At 40.5% G+C, this 15,321-nt stretch overlaps 1 protein-coding gene across 8 annotated transcripts in view; it reads left to right on the top strand.

The window, feature by feature from the left end:
* Window positions 1–15,321, top strand: part of SLIT2 (slit guidance ligand 2) — a 317,606-nt gene that overhangs the window by 232,349 nt on the left and 69,936 nt on the right. For 3 of the 8 annotated variants that reach the window (XM_053922867.2, XM_053922866.2, XM_045182887.3), the window contains exons 13-20: window positions 1,253–1,396; window positions 1,513–1,676; window positions 2,660–2,683; window positions 5,149–5,166; window positions 6,274–6,424; window positions 9,332–9,406; window positions 10,895–11,038; window positions 14,624–14,767. In XM_053922867.2, the coding sequence (XP_053778842.1) occupies window positions 1,253–1,396; window positions 1,513–1,676; window positions 2,660–2,683; window positions 5,149–5,166; window positions 6,274–6,424; window positions 9,332–9,406; window positions 10,895–11,038; window positions 14,624–14,767 (864 nt within the window). The remainder of the gene's footprint in view (window positions 1–1,252; window positions 1,397–1,512; window positions 1,677–2,659; window positions 2,684–5,148; window positions 5,167–6,273; window positions 6,425–9,331; window positions 9,407–10,894; window positions 11,039–14,623; window positions 14,768–15,321) is intronic. The other 5 variants (XM_024573635.4, XM_053922869.2, XM_053922865.2 and 2 more) reach the window with 2 other exon arrangements.

The raw sequence follows: 15,321 nt of genomic DNA, 5'->3' as shown, positions 1-15,321 counted from the left end.
AAGGTGAGTCCAAAGGAATTAAGCTCTGACACAATCCTGCGTCAACTATGAGGATGATGTTTGCCGGTGTAGGACCTGTAAGCCACAGTTCCTCAAATATTGATGTAGAATATTGATACACATACAAGAAAAAAATGAGTTTGTGGCCTGTTGTGTTAAACCAAGTTAAACAGGTATTTATAATGCAAAACGAGGGCCTTTAATATGGTGATGTACTGTATCCTTTTCCAATAGGACTATCCTGTCTTCATTTAACAGCAAGTGTTTATTGCACACCTAGTACATGCTAGGCAGCTGGGAAACATCAGGAAACAACATTGACAATATCCCTGCTGTCTGGAGCTTATCCCCTTGGGAAGAGGGACATGCAAATGACAGTCAGCAAGAACAGAATAAATAAGTAACTCACATCTAAGAGGTGGAAAGTTGTACTTAATGAAATAGGAAAACTAGATCAAAGTAAATGAATTGAGAGTGCTAGGGGTTGGGAGGGGGCAAACAGGGGCTGAGAGGATGGAAGAGAGTGGTCAGGGTAGGCTGAACTGAGATGGTAAGATTTGAACACACTCAGGGAAGCAAGATAGGTAACCAGGAAGACATCTCGGAGAACATTCCAAACAGAAGAGAGTCTGGCAAGGAGTCCTGTGTGGCTGGAGCTGAAACAGTCCAGAGGAGAGACCTGGGAGGCTGCAGAGTTCAGAGGGGGGCACTAAAGATCTTATTGGGTGGCATTGGCTGGTGACAATAGGACTTTGACTTTGCTCAGAGGAAGTGGGAGCTGCTGCAGGGTTTGGAGAGAGGAGCGATGTGATTGGTCTATGTTTTAGAAGACTCACGCTGTCTTCTGTTTGGGGGATAGAAGGCACGTCTCTTTCCCAGAACAGCTCAAGGGACTAAGGTTTCATGGCCCCTTTTATTTTCCTTTTATTGTATCCGTAACAGCAGAGGCTGGGTCCCACCCACCCTTGCCTACTGCACTACCTCTACACCTTCTAGAGAATATGTTTAATTATTTTTATTAAACAAATGCATAAATACCACTAGCTTTAGGCTTTCCTTAGACTGCATGCACCCTGCTTTACCTGGTATAACCCCCAGTCTGCAGCCTGGAACACCTGAATTACGACAGTATACCTGTCAGTGTTGAGGACAGAAGAAACGTGTTTCCTGGTTGGGTTTTCGCCAGGACAGAATCTCGAAGGTAAGTGGAGAAGATGCTGCACTTTAATTCTACGACTCTTTGACCAAACAGATTATTGAATGCCAACAAGATCAACTGCCTGCGGGTAGATGCCTTCCAGGATCTGCACAACTTGAACCTTCTCTCCTTATATGACAACAAGCTTCAGACCATCGCCAAGGGGACCTTCTCGCCTCTCCGGGCCATTCAGACCATGTATGTATATGCGATTTGGATCGCATTTGGCGACCATTGTTTTCACTCTGAACTTGAGAGTTGAGTTCCTTGCAAGTCCCGTATAAAAAAAGTTGCTCTGTGTGTGTCCCTGAAAGGCATTTGGCCCAGAACCCCTTTATTTGTGACTGCCATCTCAAGTGGCTGGCGGATTATCTCCACACCAACCCCATCGAGACCAGTGGTGCCCGCTGCACCAGCCCCCGGCGTCTGGCAAACAAAAGGATCGGACAGATCAAAAGCAAGAAGTTCCGTTGTTCAGGTAATTTCTTACCTCGCATGACATTTCCCCTTTGTTATCAAAACCAGTGGGTATGGGACACCTAGAGACGGTTGGCCTTTGCCTGAACTACCAGACATTATGCAATCACATTTCTTTGTCTTCTATACCTGAGAAAAAATAAAGAGGACCTTACATACAATTCATAGAGGCCTGCTATGTGTAACATTTTTTTACACCATATGAAGCAGAAGAAACAGGCTACTGGCCAGGAAAAAAATGATGCATGGTTACTTCACACTGTATTCCCAGGGTGCCAACGTAACAGGGGCCTTCTAGTTAACTCACAATGCCTTTTAAGCCTGTTAAGTCTCATGTTTGTGGTATTATTCTCCACTGAGGAACTTAAGGTAATTAATCATGTTTTCATTGCTTCAGGAAACAAACTGAGACTTGGTTGTGGGGTTTGCTCAGGCTGAGAAGTAGGGGAGAATCTCCTGACCCCTTACAGAATTCTGTTTCCTCGTTTTTGCATTCTCTTATTTTGAATAGGACTGTGAGGCTACATTTTTTTCCCCAAAAGGCCATCTTTTAACATGTTGGTAATATTATATTTATTTATAGAAAACTAACTATAGATGCACTGTATCAATATTAAATAGAAAGCTTACTTCATTGAAAATTACAGTTTGCTTTGGGCTAATCTTTTCTATTTTCTTATGATGAGATGCATTCTGTAGGGTTGGAGTAGTATGCTCCCTAACCGTCCCAGGCGTATTTCTCATTTGGCAGTTAATTCATACTAAAAAGCTAATATCGAGACAAAGCTGGTTATCGTCCCTGGTTCTAGGTGTGTTTACTTACTACTCACTGTACATTATTATACTTCAGCCCCTGCTGAAAATATACATTTTCACTTAATTATCTGTGGTAACGGTAGTCCATTCTTAATCTAATATAACTCATATCTCTGCTTGCTGACATTCAGGTGCATATTCTATTTTTTTTTCTCTTTTTTTATTTAGCTAAAGAACAGTATTTCATTCCAGGTAGGTTTGCTTGGTAGTAGGACTAACTACAGATGCCCCTTCCTCCCCGTATGAAATGTAGCTTCTAAAACTCTGACGTGCATGCTTCTGAAGTACAGTGGGTTCTGTGTAGATAGATCCCTTCGGCATAGATCACGTAGAGCCGTTTCCTGAACACCCACCTGTGCATGCAGCTTCTGATGTTAAGTATCCATGTGATTAAACTCCCACCTTTTATTTCCCGTCTCTCTCTCTCACCTTGGCACATTATCTAAAACTTCGCACAGTAGAGCTAAAATGTTTGAACCTATGGCTTTCCACTTAAATCATTTTCTCTCCTTACATTATATATCTGATCTTTTGACCTGTGTTTAAAATGTAGCTTGCGAGCTGGTTTTAAAGACAGAGAAAACTTTGTTGTCAAAGAGCTAGTTCTTCATGAAATCAGCTACAAACACACAACTGTGATTTTCTGTCTGGGATTTGTTTTTTTATTGTTTTTATATTGATGTGAAAAGAGCGTCCCTTAATTTTCGCTTGAGTTTGCCTACTGTTGCTTTGCTTTTTATACAAAAGCAGCGGCTTCCTGCTGATTTACATGCAGTTGTACTTTCTGTGTGACTCCACATCCCTGCCCTCTGGGAACCAGAGCATAACAAACACAACACTGACATCTGCCCACAAAGCATCAGAAGTTCAAGGGCACTAGGTGCTTTGAAGACTTTAGGCCAGTGAATGAAATGTCCTTAGAGAAGTAATTGAAATGTTTCAGCACTACACTCTTAACATTATCAAGGCTGAAGATTCTAGAACTAGCTCTTTGAAATATGTTTCTTTACTTATTTTTTTCTTGCTTGCCAATTGTATAAAATGCCTCTTGTTTGTTTGAAACCATTATATTAAAAAATATATATGTTAAGTAGTGATTGGCCACATTTACCATGTCCTGGTATATTCTAGACTCTAATGTATTTTAACATTTATAAATAAAGCTACTTTCTGTAGTGTTAGTGTGTAAAACCATACCTGCTTTTTAAAGAACTCTGGGTTTAGTCTCTTTTTTAAGGAGACAGGTATTGCTTGCCATTCTCGAGTTGGGATTTGAACAGTGCTATACATTTAACAGATTTTGTTTTATTACATATTTTGAGCTTGAGTGATCAATAATTTTTTACTTAGTACACTGGCAGCATAAAAATTAGCATGTCAAAAAAAGTAACATGTTGAAGAGAGGTTGATTGGCTACTCTTATTTTTACCCAGTTATTAGGTAGAAAGTTATCTGATAGCTATTACTTACCCAGCAAAAGTTCTGTTCTAAAGACCAAAACACCTATAGGATAAAACAATATTACTTAAATCCCCAAATTATAGCAGTTAATATAATTGTTAGCAAATTATTCAATCTATTACATTTAAATATACTTCATTATTTAGTATTATATGAAATATATTATTTTAAATATTTATTACATAGTATAATATTTTTAAATAATAATAATTTAGAAATTAATATTTTCAATTCACCAAATAAAGAACAAAAGTCGGGTTGTTGTCATAAATTCTACTTCGTTTTTGCCCCCTTATTGACAGCAGCCAACATGGGCTTTAGAAAATACCTTTTATGTCAGATATCAAAGCTTAATTGTCAATTTATGATCATTCAATTTACATTATTTAAGACAATCATTATAGAAGTCAGGACTCAGAAGCATCTTTGGCCCTACTCTCCCTTTTCTTCCAGATTTTAATGAAAGTTGAGCATATCTAAAGAGCCCCCGTATGATAGGAATCATTGTCATTGTGTAGAAGGTGAATTCCTCTAACTGTAAGATGCCTAGTGTACCTGTTACTTAGACTTAGTTCCCAGTATTTTCTCATTTTAATTTTAACACAAAAGCCTAAACCACAGTACAACAGATTTTTAATAAATGTCATGATACTAATTTGCAAAAGTAATGAAACTACTATTATGTTAGCTTTGCAAGCTTTTTAGCGGATCCCATTTTGACTGAATGGCATTACTTATAAATTGGAAAGGTGACTGAAAAGCATGTGAGCCACAACCTAAGGATTAATCCAAACGTGCTAATGATAATCCTTGAAGAACTGCATGATTAATTTTTCACTTAATTTTACATGTTTATTTGCCTACCACCATTCCATCTGGCATTCTAGATATCACAGTGAAAAGAAAAGAGCATCCATCTGGCAGAGAGTTCATCTTTTAAAGGAATTGACCAGACCTTTATTTGTGCTATGCATCTTGGATGCCATTGCTTTTCCTATAAGAACACTATGCTTCAAAAAATTATTATAGAAGTTTACAAAGCATGACAATGCCCAGCCGTCCATACCATTGCCCAATAATTGCAACAGTAGGGAAAGAAGAAAGAGACCTTAGTTCAATATATATATATACGTGCCTATTAGTCTTAATTGGGATTGCTGTCTTTCTTTCCTTCTTGGTGATCTTTACTTTTACAGGAGTTCACCATTTGGGCTGTAAGTAAAGTGTCTGATCTGAAACATAATGTCCCCCCTTTTCAATCCTGGTGGTACCTACCTTCTTCTAGTCTCGGTCTTCTGCGCCTTTTTTTTTTTTTCCAAGAAGAAACCACAGATCTTTTGAGCGTCTCTGTTGTCCTTGTAGCTCACGTCCAACCTCTTCCTGGATGTTGTTCCCGAAAGCTGCTGTTTCCATTCTGCAGTTCTGAGGAACCGCGGAGACGCCTTTCAGTGTAGCCCCTTCTTTGTGTTTCCAGGAAATCTTCGGTAGTAATACTCTTACTATGGTCGTAAACATTCTACGGGAAGAATGCATGTCATGTAAACAGTATTACATTTCCAGAACGTCTGTAGCTTTTCTCCTGCTTCCCTTCATCCTTCCTCTCCGTCTTCCCCTTGGCCTAGTGGATGGTGTAGTGATTATGTAGCGAGATTTTCTGTTGTGCTTGATCTAACCATGTGGTTGCCAGGTATGAGTAAAACATGGTTCCGTCAAGCACCATGGAACGTCACGCAGCTTTCTACAGCATGACAAGCTGCTGAGGCTTAAATCAGGACGTACTGGTCTCTCTTTATAAAATCAAAATGAAAAAAAGAGGGCTCTTTAGGCATTTCTGGAGATTATGTGAGAGGGGGAGAATAATAAAAGACCATAGAAAATTTAAAAACCTGAGTACATCTATTTGCCTTGAAAGCCCTAATTTTAAATGATATGTAGGGATATGTTTATGACTGGATACATTTTAAATTCTTGACTCCGAGAAAAAAAAATAATCTTTTTAACAATGAATAGCCATTGTGTGATTCGCTGTCAAATAGGCTTAGAATGGCTCTTAACTGGATCAGCAGAAAGTACAGCTGTGAAAAGCTCATCTCTATTAATGTTTTCCTGTCCTGTGAATCTAGTTACTCTTTTTTTCCAGCAAATTCCAAGCCCTTGTTTTAACCCTCTCCTGACATCCATTGACCAAATTCCCCTAAGTTGTCTCCCTGCTGCATAATCTATAGTTATCTTCCTTTTTTCTTCCTGCAAATTAACAGACATTCTAACCTTTAGACTCAGTATCTTTCTGTTTTATTTTTCTTGGCTTGAATCCTCAATAGGTACAGAAGATTATCGATCAAAATTAAGTGGGGACTGCTTTGCAGATCTGGCTTGCCCTGAAAAGTGCCGCTGTGAAGGGACCACAGTCGATTGCTCCAATCAGAAACTCACCAAAATCCCAGACCACATTCCCCAGTACACTGCAGAGCTGTAAGTTCCTCACCCTACAAAGCCCAGGCTGGGAGGGAGGAGACGGGAGCATCAAAGCGTTGGAATTTCGGTCTTGCCCTTCTATTCTCGATAATTACATCAATCTTAGTAAATACACATTGATGTAACTCTTCGGTGAACAAGAATATTTTAAAGGCTATCTTACTTCATCTTTCTGGCCCAAGACACAATTACAGAAACTTAGTTAGCACTTAGTCATACTGCGAATAGTAGCACTCACGTGATATTTGTTTCTTGAGCGTTATATTTGCCAAACCCATTGCTGAAGAATTAACAGATTTTTAACATACTTAGTCTTTATGGCAACCAAATAAAGTAGTTGAAGAATCACCATTTTGAATCTCTGTTAATTGTGAATTCAAAAAGAGTCTTTTCGGATCTCTTTACGACCTCACTGACTCGTGGCTGGAAGGGTTCGGTGATTATCATGTATTAAAGCTCAAAGGCTAGCACACCAGGAAGAGCTGAGAGACAGGGTGTGACCAGATGTGTATTTATAACCCTGACGAAGGGCCTAGCACACGCTAGGATCTAGGATCGCTTATAGCTGGCATGTCCGTGTACGGTCTGCCTTTGCTGACTTTGTTTATAGAAGGGAGACATTTAATGTTAGCGTTCTAAAGCCCAAGAAGAACCTGGTGACATCTCCTCATTGTCTGAACATTTGAGCCCTGTTTATGTCTAGTGCCATCTGGTGTTTCATTATCCGCTTTGCATAGTTGGTTGTCTTCCTGTGCGTGGATGATCCTTGACTAGATTTTAGCTCGTCCATGACAGGATCGTGCTTTATAGTTCATCTCCCAGTGTGTCTGTACTCATGCCTGTTACTTAATGAATTTTAAGTGATTTGAATAATTAAAAATAATGTAATGCTTTCAAAGAGAGGACAGAAACTAACTACCTGTGATTATAGTGATGGTTTTTTATGCCTGTTAGTTCATAAAGCTATTCCTTAGTGCCAGGACTTGTAGAAATGCCTGGAGACCATGCAGTTAAAGCCTCAAACTCTATTTTTTGTGCTTATGTAGGGAGCTATGCTTATTTCCAACAATACTAAAATAATCACTCAAATCATATCTTCTGGCATGATAAATATGTGAAGTATGCTTACTTGTCTAATTAAGAATATTGGAAACTAGCATCTAATTTACTTTTTGGCAGAGGTGATATTTGTGTTTTAAGAAATAAAGGATTTTTTTTAATTAGACATTTAAAAATCAGCACTTGGAAGAAAATATTTGCAAACAATATATATCTGATGAAGGACTTATAGCCAGAATGAATGAATAAAGAATTCTTACAATTCAACAGTAAAGTAAAAAATAAAAATGTACATTATCCAATTAAAAAGTAGTCAGTGTATTTGTATGAACATTTCCCCTCTTCATTTGTACGAACAGAGATACAAATGGCCAGTGAGCACATGGAAAGTTCTCAGTATCATTAGGGAAACAGAAATCAAAACCACAATGCGGTAAGAGCACCTGCCCGCTAGAGTGGCCACTAAACAAACAAACAAACAAACAAACAAAGACAATAACAGGTAGGTGAAGTTGGACCCTTCCCACATTGCTGCTGGGACTGTAAAATGTAATGTAGCCCCTTTGGAAAAGAGTGGCTATTTCTCAAAGAATTAAATGTCAGTTTACCATGCGACCCAGCAATTTCACACATGTGTGTATATCCAAAAGAATTGAAAACACGTATCCACAGAAGAACTTGTACACTGATATCCTAGCAGCAGCATCTATAATAATCGAAAAGTGGAAGCAACCCAGATCTTTGTCAACGGAGTATTGGGCCAGTAAAAGAATGAGTACTGAGATGTGCTAAACTGGCGTGAACCTTGCAATCATTATGAAAAGTGAAAAAAGCCAGCCACAGAAGGTCACATTGAGTGCAATTCCATTGATAAGAAATGTCCAGAACAGGAACATTTATAGCAACAGAAAGTAAATTAGTGGTGGCCAAGAACCGAGGTAGCGGGGCATCAAATTGAGAGTGACTGCTAGTGGGTGTGGGATTTCTTTTGGGGGTGACAGATATATTCTAGAATTAGCTGGCAAAAATGGTTGCACAATTTTATAAATGTGCTAAAACCCACTGAATTATATACTTTAAGAAGATGAACTTCATGACACATAAATGGTATATCGGTAAAGCCATTAATAAAAAAAATTATGGAGCAAGTGACTAGAAAACGTGGTCTAAAATGCTGCCTTGGGGAGGGGCAATAGCAAGACATGAAGTTTGTGATTACTAAATGAGAGCTTTTTTTGATTTTTGATTATTGTTTTTTCTTCACCATGTGCTTCTGATATATTTTATTTTGATCATTAAAATTTGAGTGAAATGGGAAAACATTCAGTACAGTTGTCCCTTCATATTCTTGGGTTCTCCATCTGCAAATTTAAACAAACTTGGATGGAAAATATATTTCTTTAAGTCACCTTGTTGCTGACATGGGCTACGTAGTTAGGCTTATGTTGGTGGGCCTGTACTGAACATGGACCATGAACAGACATTTTTTCTGGGCATTATTTTCTAAAAATCAGAATGTAGCATCTATTTACATAGCATTTACATTGCATTAGGTGTTGTAAGCAATCTAGAGATGATTTAAAGCATATGGGAAGGTGTGCGCAGGTTATATGCAAACTCTGCATCATTTCATGGAATGTACTTGAGGATTCGTGGATTTGGGGATCCAAGGAGGGCCCTGGAAGCAATCCTCTGTGGATATTGGGGGACAACTCTATTTTCCTTGGATCTTCTGTGAGGTGTGTCCTATAGATAATCATTAAATGATGTTATAATTCTGTATGAGAAATGAAATTGTATCCCTTCTTGACTCAGAAAAGAAACTTTTCTGTTTCTTTTTCCTAGACGTCTCAATAATAATGAATTCACGGTGTTGGAAGCTACGGGAATCTTCAAGAAACTTCCTCAGTTGCGTAAAATGTAAGCCGTGCATTAGCCATCTTTGTAAATTTCTGTCGTATTTTGTTGTTTTTCGCATCCCTTTGCAGTTTTATTTAGATGTATTTGGAAATTGGAAAACATAGAAGATCCAGGGAAATTTCCATATAGTGACTACCTGTGGCACAATTTAGGGTCATCTGTGAGAGGAACCTGAGTAACTGGGTCTTTTCTGCGTGTTCCAGGGATGCTAACCTCATTTCCATTGCCGAGCGCTGGCGTCTCACTGTGCCTCAGACAGCTGGTCCATTGTGCAGCCCCAGTGGGAACCCAGCATCTAGGCACTTTAGAGATGGGCTCAGTAATGCCTTGTAACTTCCTTTACTGTCCCACAAACCAAGCTGTTATTTCTCTTTCAGCACATTCATGTCAACTATTTGACTTTTTGCTTCATTAAACTTTCATTAGGAGATAGTCAAAATTAATGATTGCTAAACTGGCTTGATAGCTCAACTGTGTTGCTACACATTCACAACTCATATTTCAAAATAATTTTGTAAGCTCAGCAGTTTCAGCAACACTGGAGACAGTACTCCACCCCGCTGAGAAGGAGGGAGGGAGGGAGCGGAGAGGGAGAGACAGGACAAAGGCCAAGAGGATAAGGCCAAGGGAGCACCCTCCGCATATGAGGAAACATCAGGAGGAGGAAAGGGGCATATTTCTGTGATATCTGTGCTTTTCTGTGTGTACCTGGCCCACGGTTGTAGACTGTAAGAGGCAGAGAAGACTTAAACTACTTCTGTGCACTTGACCTCCATATTACATACTGCCCCCCAAAGAGTTTCTACTTGCTTCATTCTCCTCCTTTTTCTCTGATACAAACTGTTCTTTCTTCTTAGCTAAGATGCCTTTCAACTGAGTACATATTTATTGAGCAGCTATTACATGCAATGCTCTGAGAGGAATAAAATGACGCTCCTAGTCTTGGAATGAGCAGTGAGAAGCATAGTACAGACAATTAAGTTGGTGGTTTTGACACATTGTTACATAAACCTCACTGGTGACAAACTCATAATCAGATATATTTCTGATGCTATCTAAATGCTCACATACTTGAGTGCATTCTTCTCCTCTCTACCTGATTGCCTTCTTTTAGTCATCCATTCATTCAACACTTTTAATCAGGGGCATTTCTTTCAAAACTTCCTTATTAAGTTTTGTGGCAAACAAAGATTGACGCAACTCAATACCTGCCCTCAAGAACTTTATACTCCCAGGGACCCATTCGGATTATTTTGACAATGACAATCCTGATATTTTTCACTGTGAACATTACCCTTAGTATTATCGTCACTTTGACTTGATGGAATGGGGAGTAGTGTCTCTTCTGAGCCCTGGGAGTGCTGGGCAGAGAGAAGCTTGGCAACTGTGGGAGGGTGTTCCGTAGAAGAAATGGATCAAACATGGCTCAGTGTCCTCACTGTTAGGAAGAAATCATTTAAAATCCGTGTTTCAACAATTTTTATTTAGAAACTTTAGCAACAATAAGATCACAGACATTGAAGAGGGAGCATTCGAAGGAGCCTCTGGTGTGAATGAAATACTGCTCACGAGTAACCGCTTGGAAAATGTGCAGCATAAGATGTTCAAGGGGCTGGAAAGTCTCAAAACTTTGTAAGTATTCTTATCTGCATTGTGATTCTTCTACTACAGGATTGCACTTCACTGGCTGTTCTAATCCTGGAGAGGGGTTGGAGATTCTAATCTTCCCCATCCCCCCTGCCAGCCACCAGCCGTCTCTCTCTTTCCTTCTCTCTCTCTCTCTCACGCATACACACACACACACACATTTCTAGATTCGGTCTCTTACTCTAATACTGCTGACTTCAGTATGTTGCTTGCGGAAGAGCAAAAGGGTCTCTCCTTGCTGCAATTCCACAACAACAACAAAAACAACAGATCACCTTTGATCCACTGCTTGTAGAGATTTGGCTCCTCTGATCTGCCTCAGAATGATCATTCTTTTTCCTTTTCCTCAAACACCTCCCTCTAAAACTCTGTCCTGGCCCAGTGTAACTAGCTTCGGAGTCCACTCCAGGCCCTATGGCAGGATAGCAGCTCACCTAGAGAACACCTTCGTCTGTGCCTGCAAGGTCTTAGTGCAAAAGAGGCTGATTGGTGTTGGAACCTTTACTATGAGTTTCAAAGCAAGCATGCTAAGAGTATGTCTGCTTCCTTGCATAGGGTTTGTAAGGTTGGGAAAAAATAAATTCTATATGTTTCCAGGAGGTCATTGGCCAAAGAGGATGGGAATGGAGTGACTAGTAAGGACGGCACTCTGAGTTATTTGAATTTTTCTCCAGAGCACAGATGTACTTTTTATTATCTCCAAAGTATATAATTACGTTTGACAAAAGTGGTGGCTTGAAACTTGGAAGAGACACAGAGTGAGCTCTGAAGCCTTTGGAAACACAAAGGAAAACTGTCACCAAGCAACAGCCCTCGGCCCCACCATCTCCCATGGCCCTCATCCTCTCCCTCAGCCCTCAGAGCCTCAACCAGGGGACCGAGGGCAGAGGGAGTCCCTGGCCAGCCCTTTATCAGATCTGAAGGGAGCGAGCATTCCTCCAGGCAGGGTGGGGGTGTTACTAGCATCCCAAATTCAAATCCTGCTGAAAAACCTCTGCCCGAAGAAGTACACATGTGTTCCCTGAGGTGCAGCCCGGAACCTGTCTAGGAGGACCTCTCTCATGTGTAGTTTGGAGCCCCTTCAGCTGTTATGCAGATGTTCCTTCAGCCTTTTTGGGGGAGCTAACGAGTGAGTAGAAGGAAGGCAGAGAAGTTATACCACAGGTGGCTGGATGCATGTACTCCCGCCCCTGCTGCCTACCCCCAAGCTGTGTCAGGTACTCAGCAAAAACGAATCCTGCAACAAGCAGAATCCTTCCGCTTAGACAATCGTGGAGGGGCTACTTGTTACTGGAAGTTTCTCCTTGACTGGGCAGGAGGAGGGGCAGCGGGAGGGGAGCCTGTAACTGCAACTGTATCCATCTGCCGTGGGCTGCCATAATGAGAAGTCACAGGCAGGACGACTTAGCAGGAACGTGTTTTCTCACAGTTCTGGAGCCTATCGGTCCAAGATCAAGGTGCTGAGAGCATTGGTTTCTGGTGAGGGCTCTTTTCTTGGGCTTTAGCTTGCCATCTTTTCGTGGTGTTTTTACTGAACTTACCTCCATGTGTGGGGAGGGAGAACTCTGGTGTCCCTTCTTTTTCTTTTTTTTTTTTACCAGGTTTTGTGTTTTGTATTTTTTTTTAATTTTTAAAAAATTTTTATTGTTATTCAATTACAGTTGTATGCCTTTTCTCCCCATCCCTCCACCCCACCCCAGCTGAACCCCCTCCCTCCCCTACCTCCACCCTCCCCCTTGATTTGGTCCATGTGTCCTTTATAGTAGCTCCTGTGATCCCCGCTGCAATACCTGTACCTGTTGTACTGACCCCTTTTTCGTCTTATAAGGAAACCATTCCTGTTCTTCTAGGGCCCCACCCATAAGCCCTCATTGCACCTTAATTACTTCCCTAAAAGCCCAATTTCCAGTGCAGTCACATCGGGTGTTAGGGCTTCGACATGTGGAATTCAGAGGGACACAGTTCACTTTCTAACACCATCCCAAAGGGTTTAGCCAACTATTGCTTATGACTAGTTTCATTCACGGGACTCTGCCTGAGATGGGTTCTCTGAATTCATTTTTCTCCTTTATCGTATTTCTAGCAATGTTTTTGTGCCTCTTATGTCTTGGCACCTGAGGCAGACACCCAGCTGGCTCTCTGCTCAATCCCACTGTTATCAGAACAAGCGTAAGAGAGCATTCAGAGCCAAGCTCAGGAAGTCAAAGGCCTGACGTAGCTTTACCCAGACGTGTAGTCCTCTACGTGGGGACATCCAGCTTGGGGCTCTAAGGACTTGACAGGACACCCGTGTTGTCCCTGAGCTTCTTCGAACCCCTGATCGCAGGTGAAATGTGGTCCATAGGTATGCTTACAGATTTTTGTGGTGACAGAAAGCAAAGCTTTCTCTAACTTCTCCAGGGATTCGTGATTCCAGCAGAATTAAGACCAAGTGCTCTTGATTATTTATGGCAAAGGATAGTGCTGATAGGAGTCCTTTTTTCTGCACGTTTGTCCCGCAGCATAAAATGATGTCTCAGGCAGGCGGCATCATCCTTTCTTCTTATCTGTGACTTAGCAGGATGCAGAGGTTGATATATCTTATTTATTAGAGGGCAGTTAGAGGTTTAAAGGAACACTTCGTTGCTGATTTATTGTGCCTCTCTTTCTTACATCCTGCAATCTTCGAATGGGGTAGTCAACTCATGTTTAGAAAAATTAAGGAAAAGAAATTAAATGTTTAGCAATTCTGAGTAAGATTTATGGCAGCTATTTATTTTGACTGGGATTTTTAGAACCTTTTGTTATATTTCTCAGCCCTACAAATAAAGAGTTTAGACAAGAATCAAGAACTGAACCAAAACTACGGCAGTGTTGCCAAAATGACCAGTGTTAATTGTACTAATGGCAATGATGACAAAAAAGAAAGAAAAAAAAAGATGATCAGAATTTTTTACAGAGAAGCCCCATTTCAACCTCCCTGTTATCAACTGAGATCTTTAACTATGGCTTCTTTTTAAGTTCTGAACTTAAAATGGTGAAACAGTTTTCATAAATAAAATAATTTGTGCAGGCTCTGTGGATGCTCAGTCAAGGTTGACTCCCACGGCCGACGTTGACATTGACTTGGCGTGTAAGTCCCTGAGATGCCCTTCGTTCTTCATCTGCTGTGGTTATGGATTCTTTTCTGCCTCCCTTCTGTTCACCCTCAAATGCAACACTGCAGTGAATACAGAAATCACAGGACTTCAAGGGCTTAGAGAGCTGTAGGTGAATTAGGACATTATGTAATCATGCAAACAAAATGATAACAGCAAAGAGAAGCATTCTACCCTCATCAGATGGGGTTGGAAATCCTCGGCGAGGCTCTCCCTGCTTTTTGTAACAGTGCAATCACTGACACCTTGAAGCATTTGACTTTTGCAGAAGGTTCTCAGTACATAGCCACAGTGATTCCTAATGTCTAGAAACATTCAGAAACCAGTAATGAATGCTACAGATTTGCGGAGAGGAATTATTGTGGTCCGCAGATAGGCACAATTGATTGCCTGATGCTTTATCTCCATAACAATGTTCTCTTTTCCCCCGCAGGATGTTGAGAAGTAATCGAATAAGCTGTGTAGGGAATGACAGCTTCATAGGACTGAGTTCTGTGCGTCTGCTCTCTTTATATGATAATCAAATTACTACAGTCGCACCAGGGGCCTTTGACACTCTCCATTCTTTATCTACTCTGTGAGTATGGGAATCCGTCTTCATTGGTGTGTTACCTGAGCCACTGGGTTACATTTATTACTTTCATCGATAGCATTTTAATGCATTATTAGGCATTTCATAAAAGTGTGATCAAGGATTTAGTATTTTTTAAGAGACACATTTGTTCATGTTAAATTTATTTTAACTTTTCTAAAATAGATTACCTGCTATCTTATATTAAACAAAGATCATAGTATTTTTCAACCAGTTCTTTTTATAATAATGTCCTGAGGCTTAATTTATACATTTTAATCGTATAACTCGAATGCGTTGCCAATAAAAGAAATGTTACAGGTTTTCCCCAGTGTTCTTTCGCCGGAGCCTCTTCAGTATATAAGTAGCGCAGAAACAGAGTTGATGGGGTTGTTGCCCCCGTCCGATGCTCAGGAGGGTCATTCACAGGGAGGGGCTGCGTCAGGGTGACCGGAAGGAGAGCAGCTGCTCCCTGGGGGAGGGGCTGGTATTTACTAAGGTATTGGGAAAATATTGAAATAGGTTGAGCCTGTCCAGAAGCATATTTTATGTGGACAATT

Source organism: Desmodus rotundus, chromosome 4 (genome assembly GCF_022682495.2).
Source record: "Desmodus rotundus isolate HL8 chromosome 4, HLdesRot8A.1, whole genome shotgun sequence".
NCBI classification, from domain to species: domain Eukaryota; kingdom Metazoa; phylum Chordata; class Mammalia; order Chiroptera; family Phyllostomidae; genus Desmodus; species Desmodus rotundus.
Note: the sequence above shows the minus strand (reverse complement) of the source record. Positions and strands in the feature narration are given on the sequence as shown.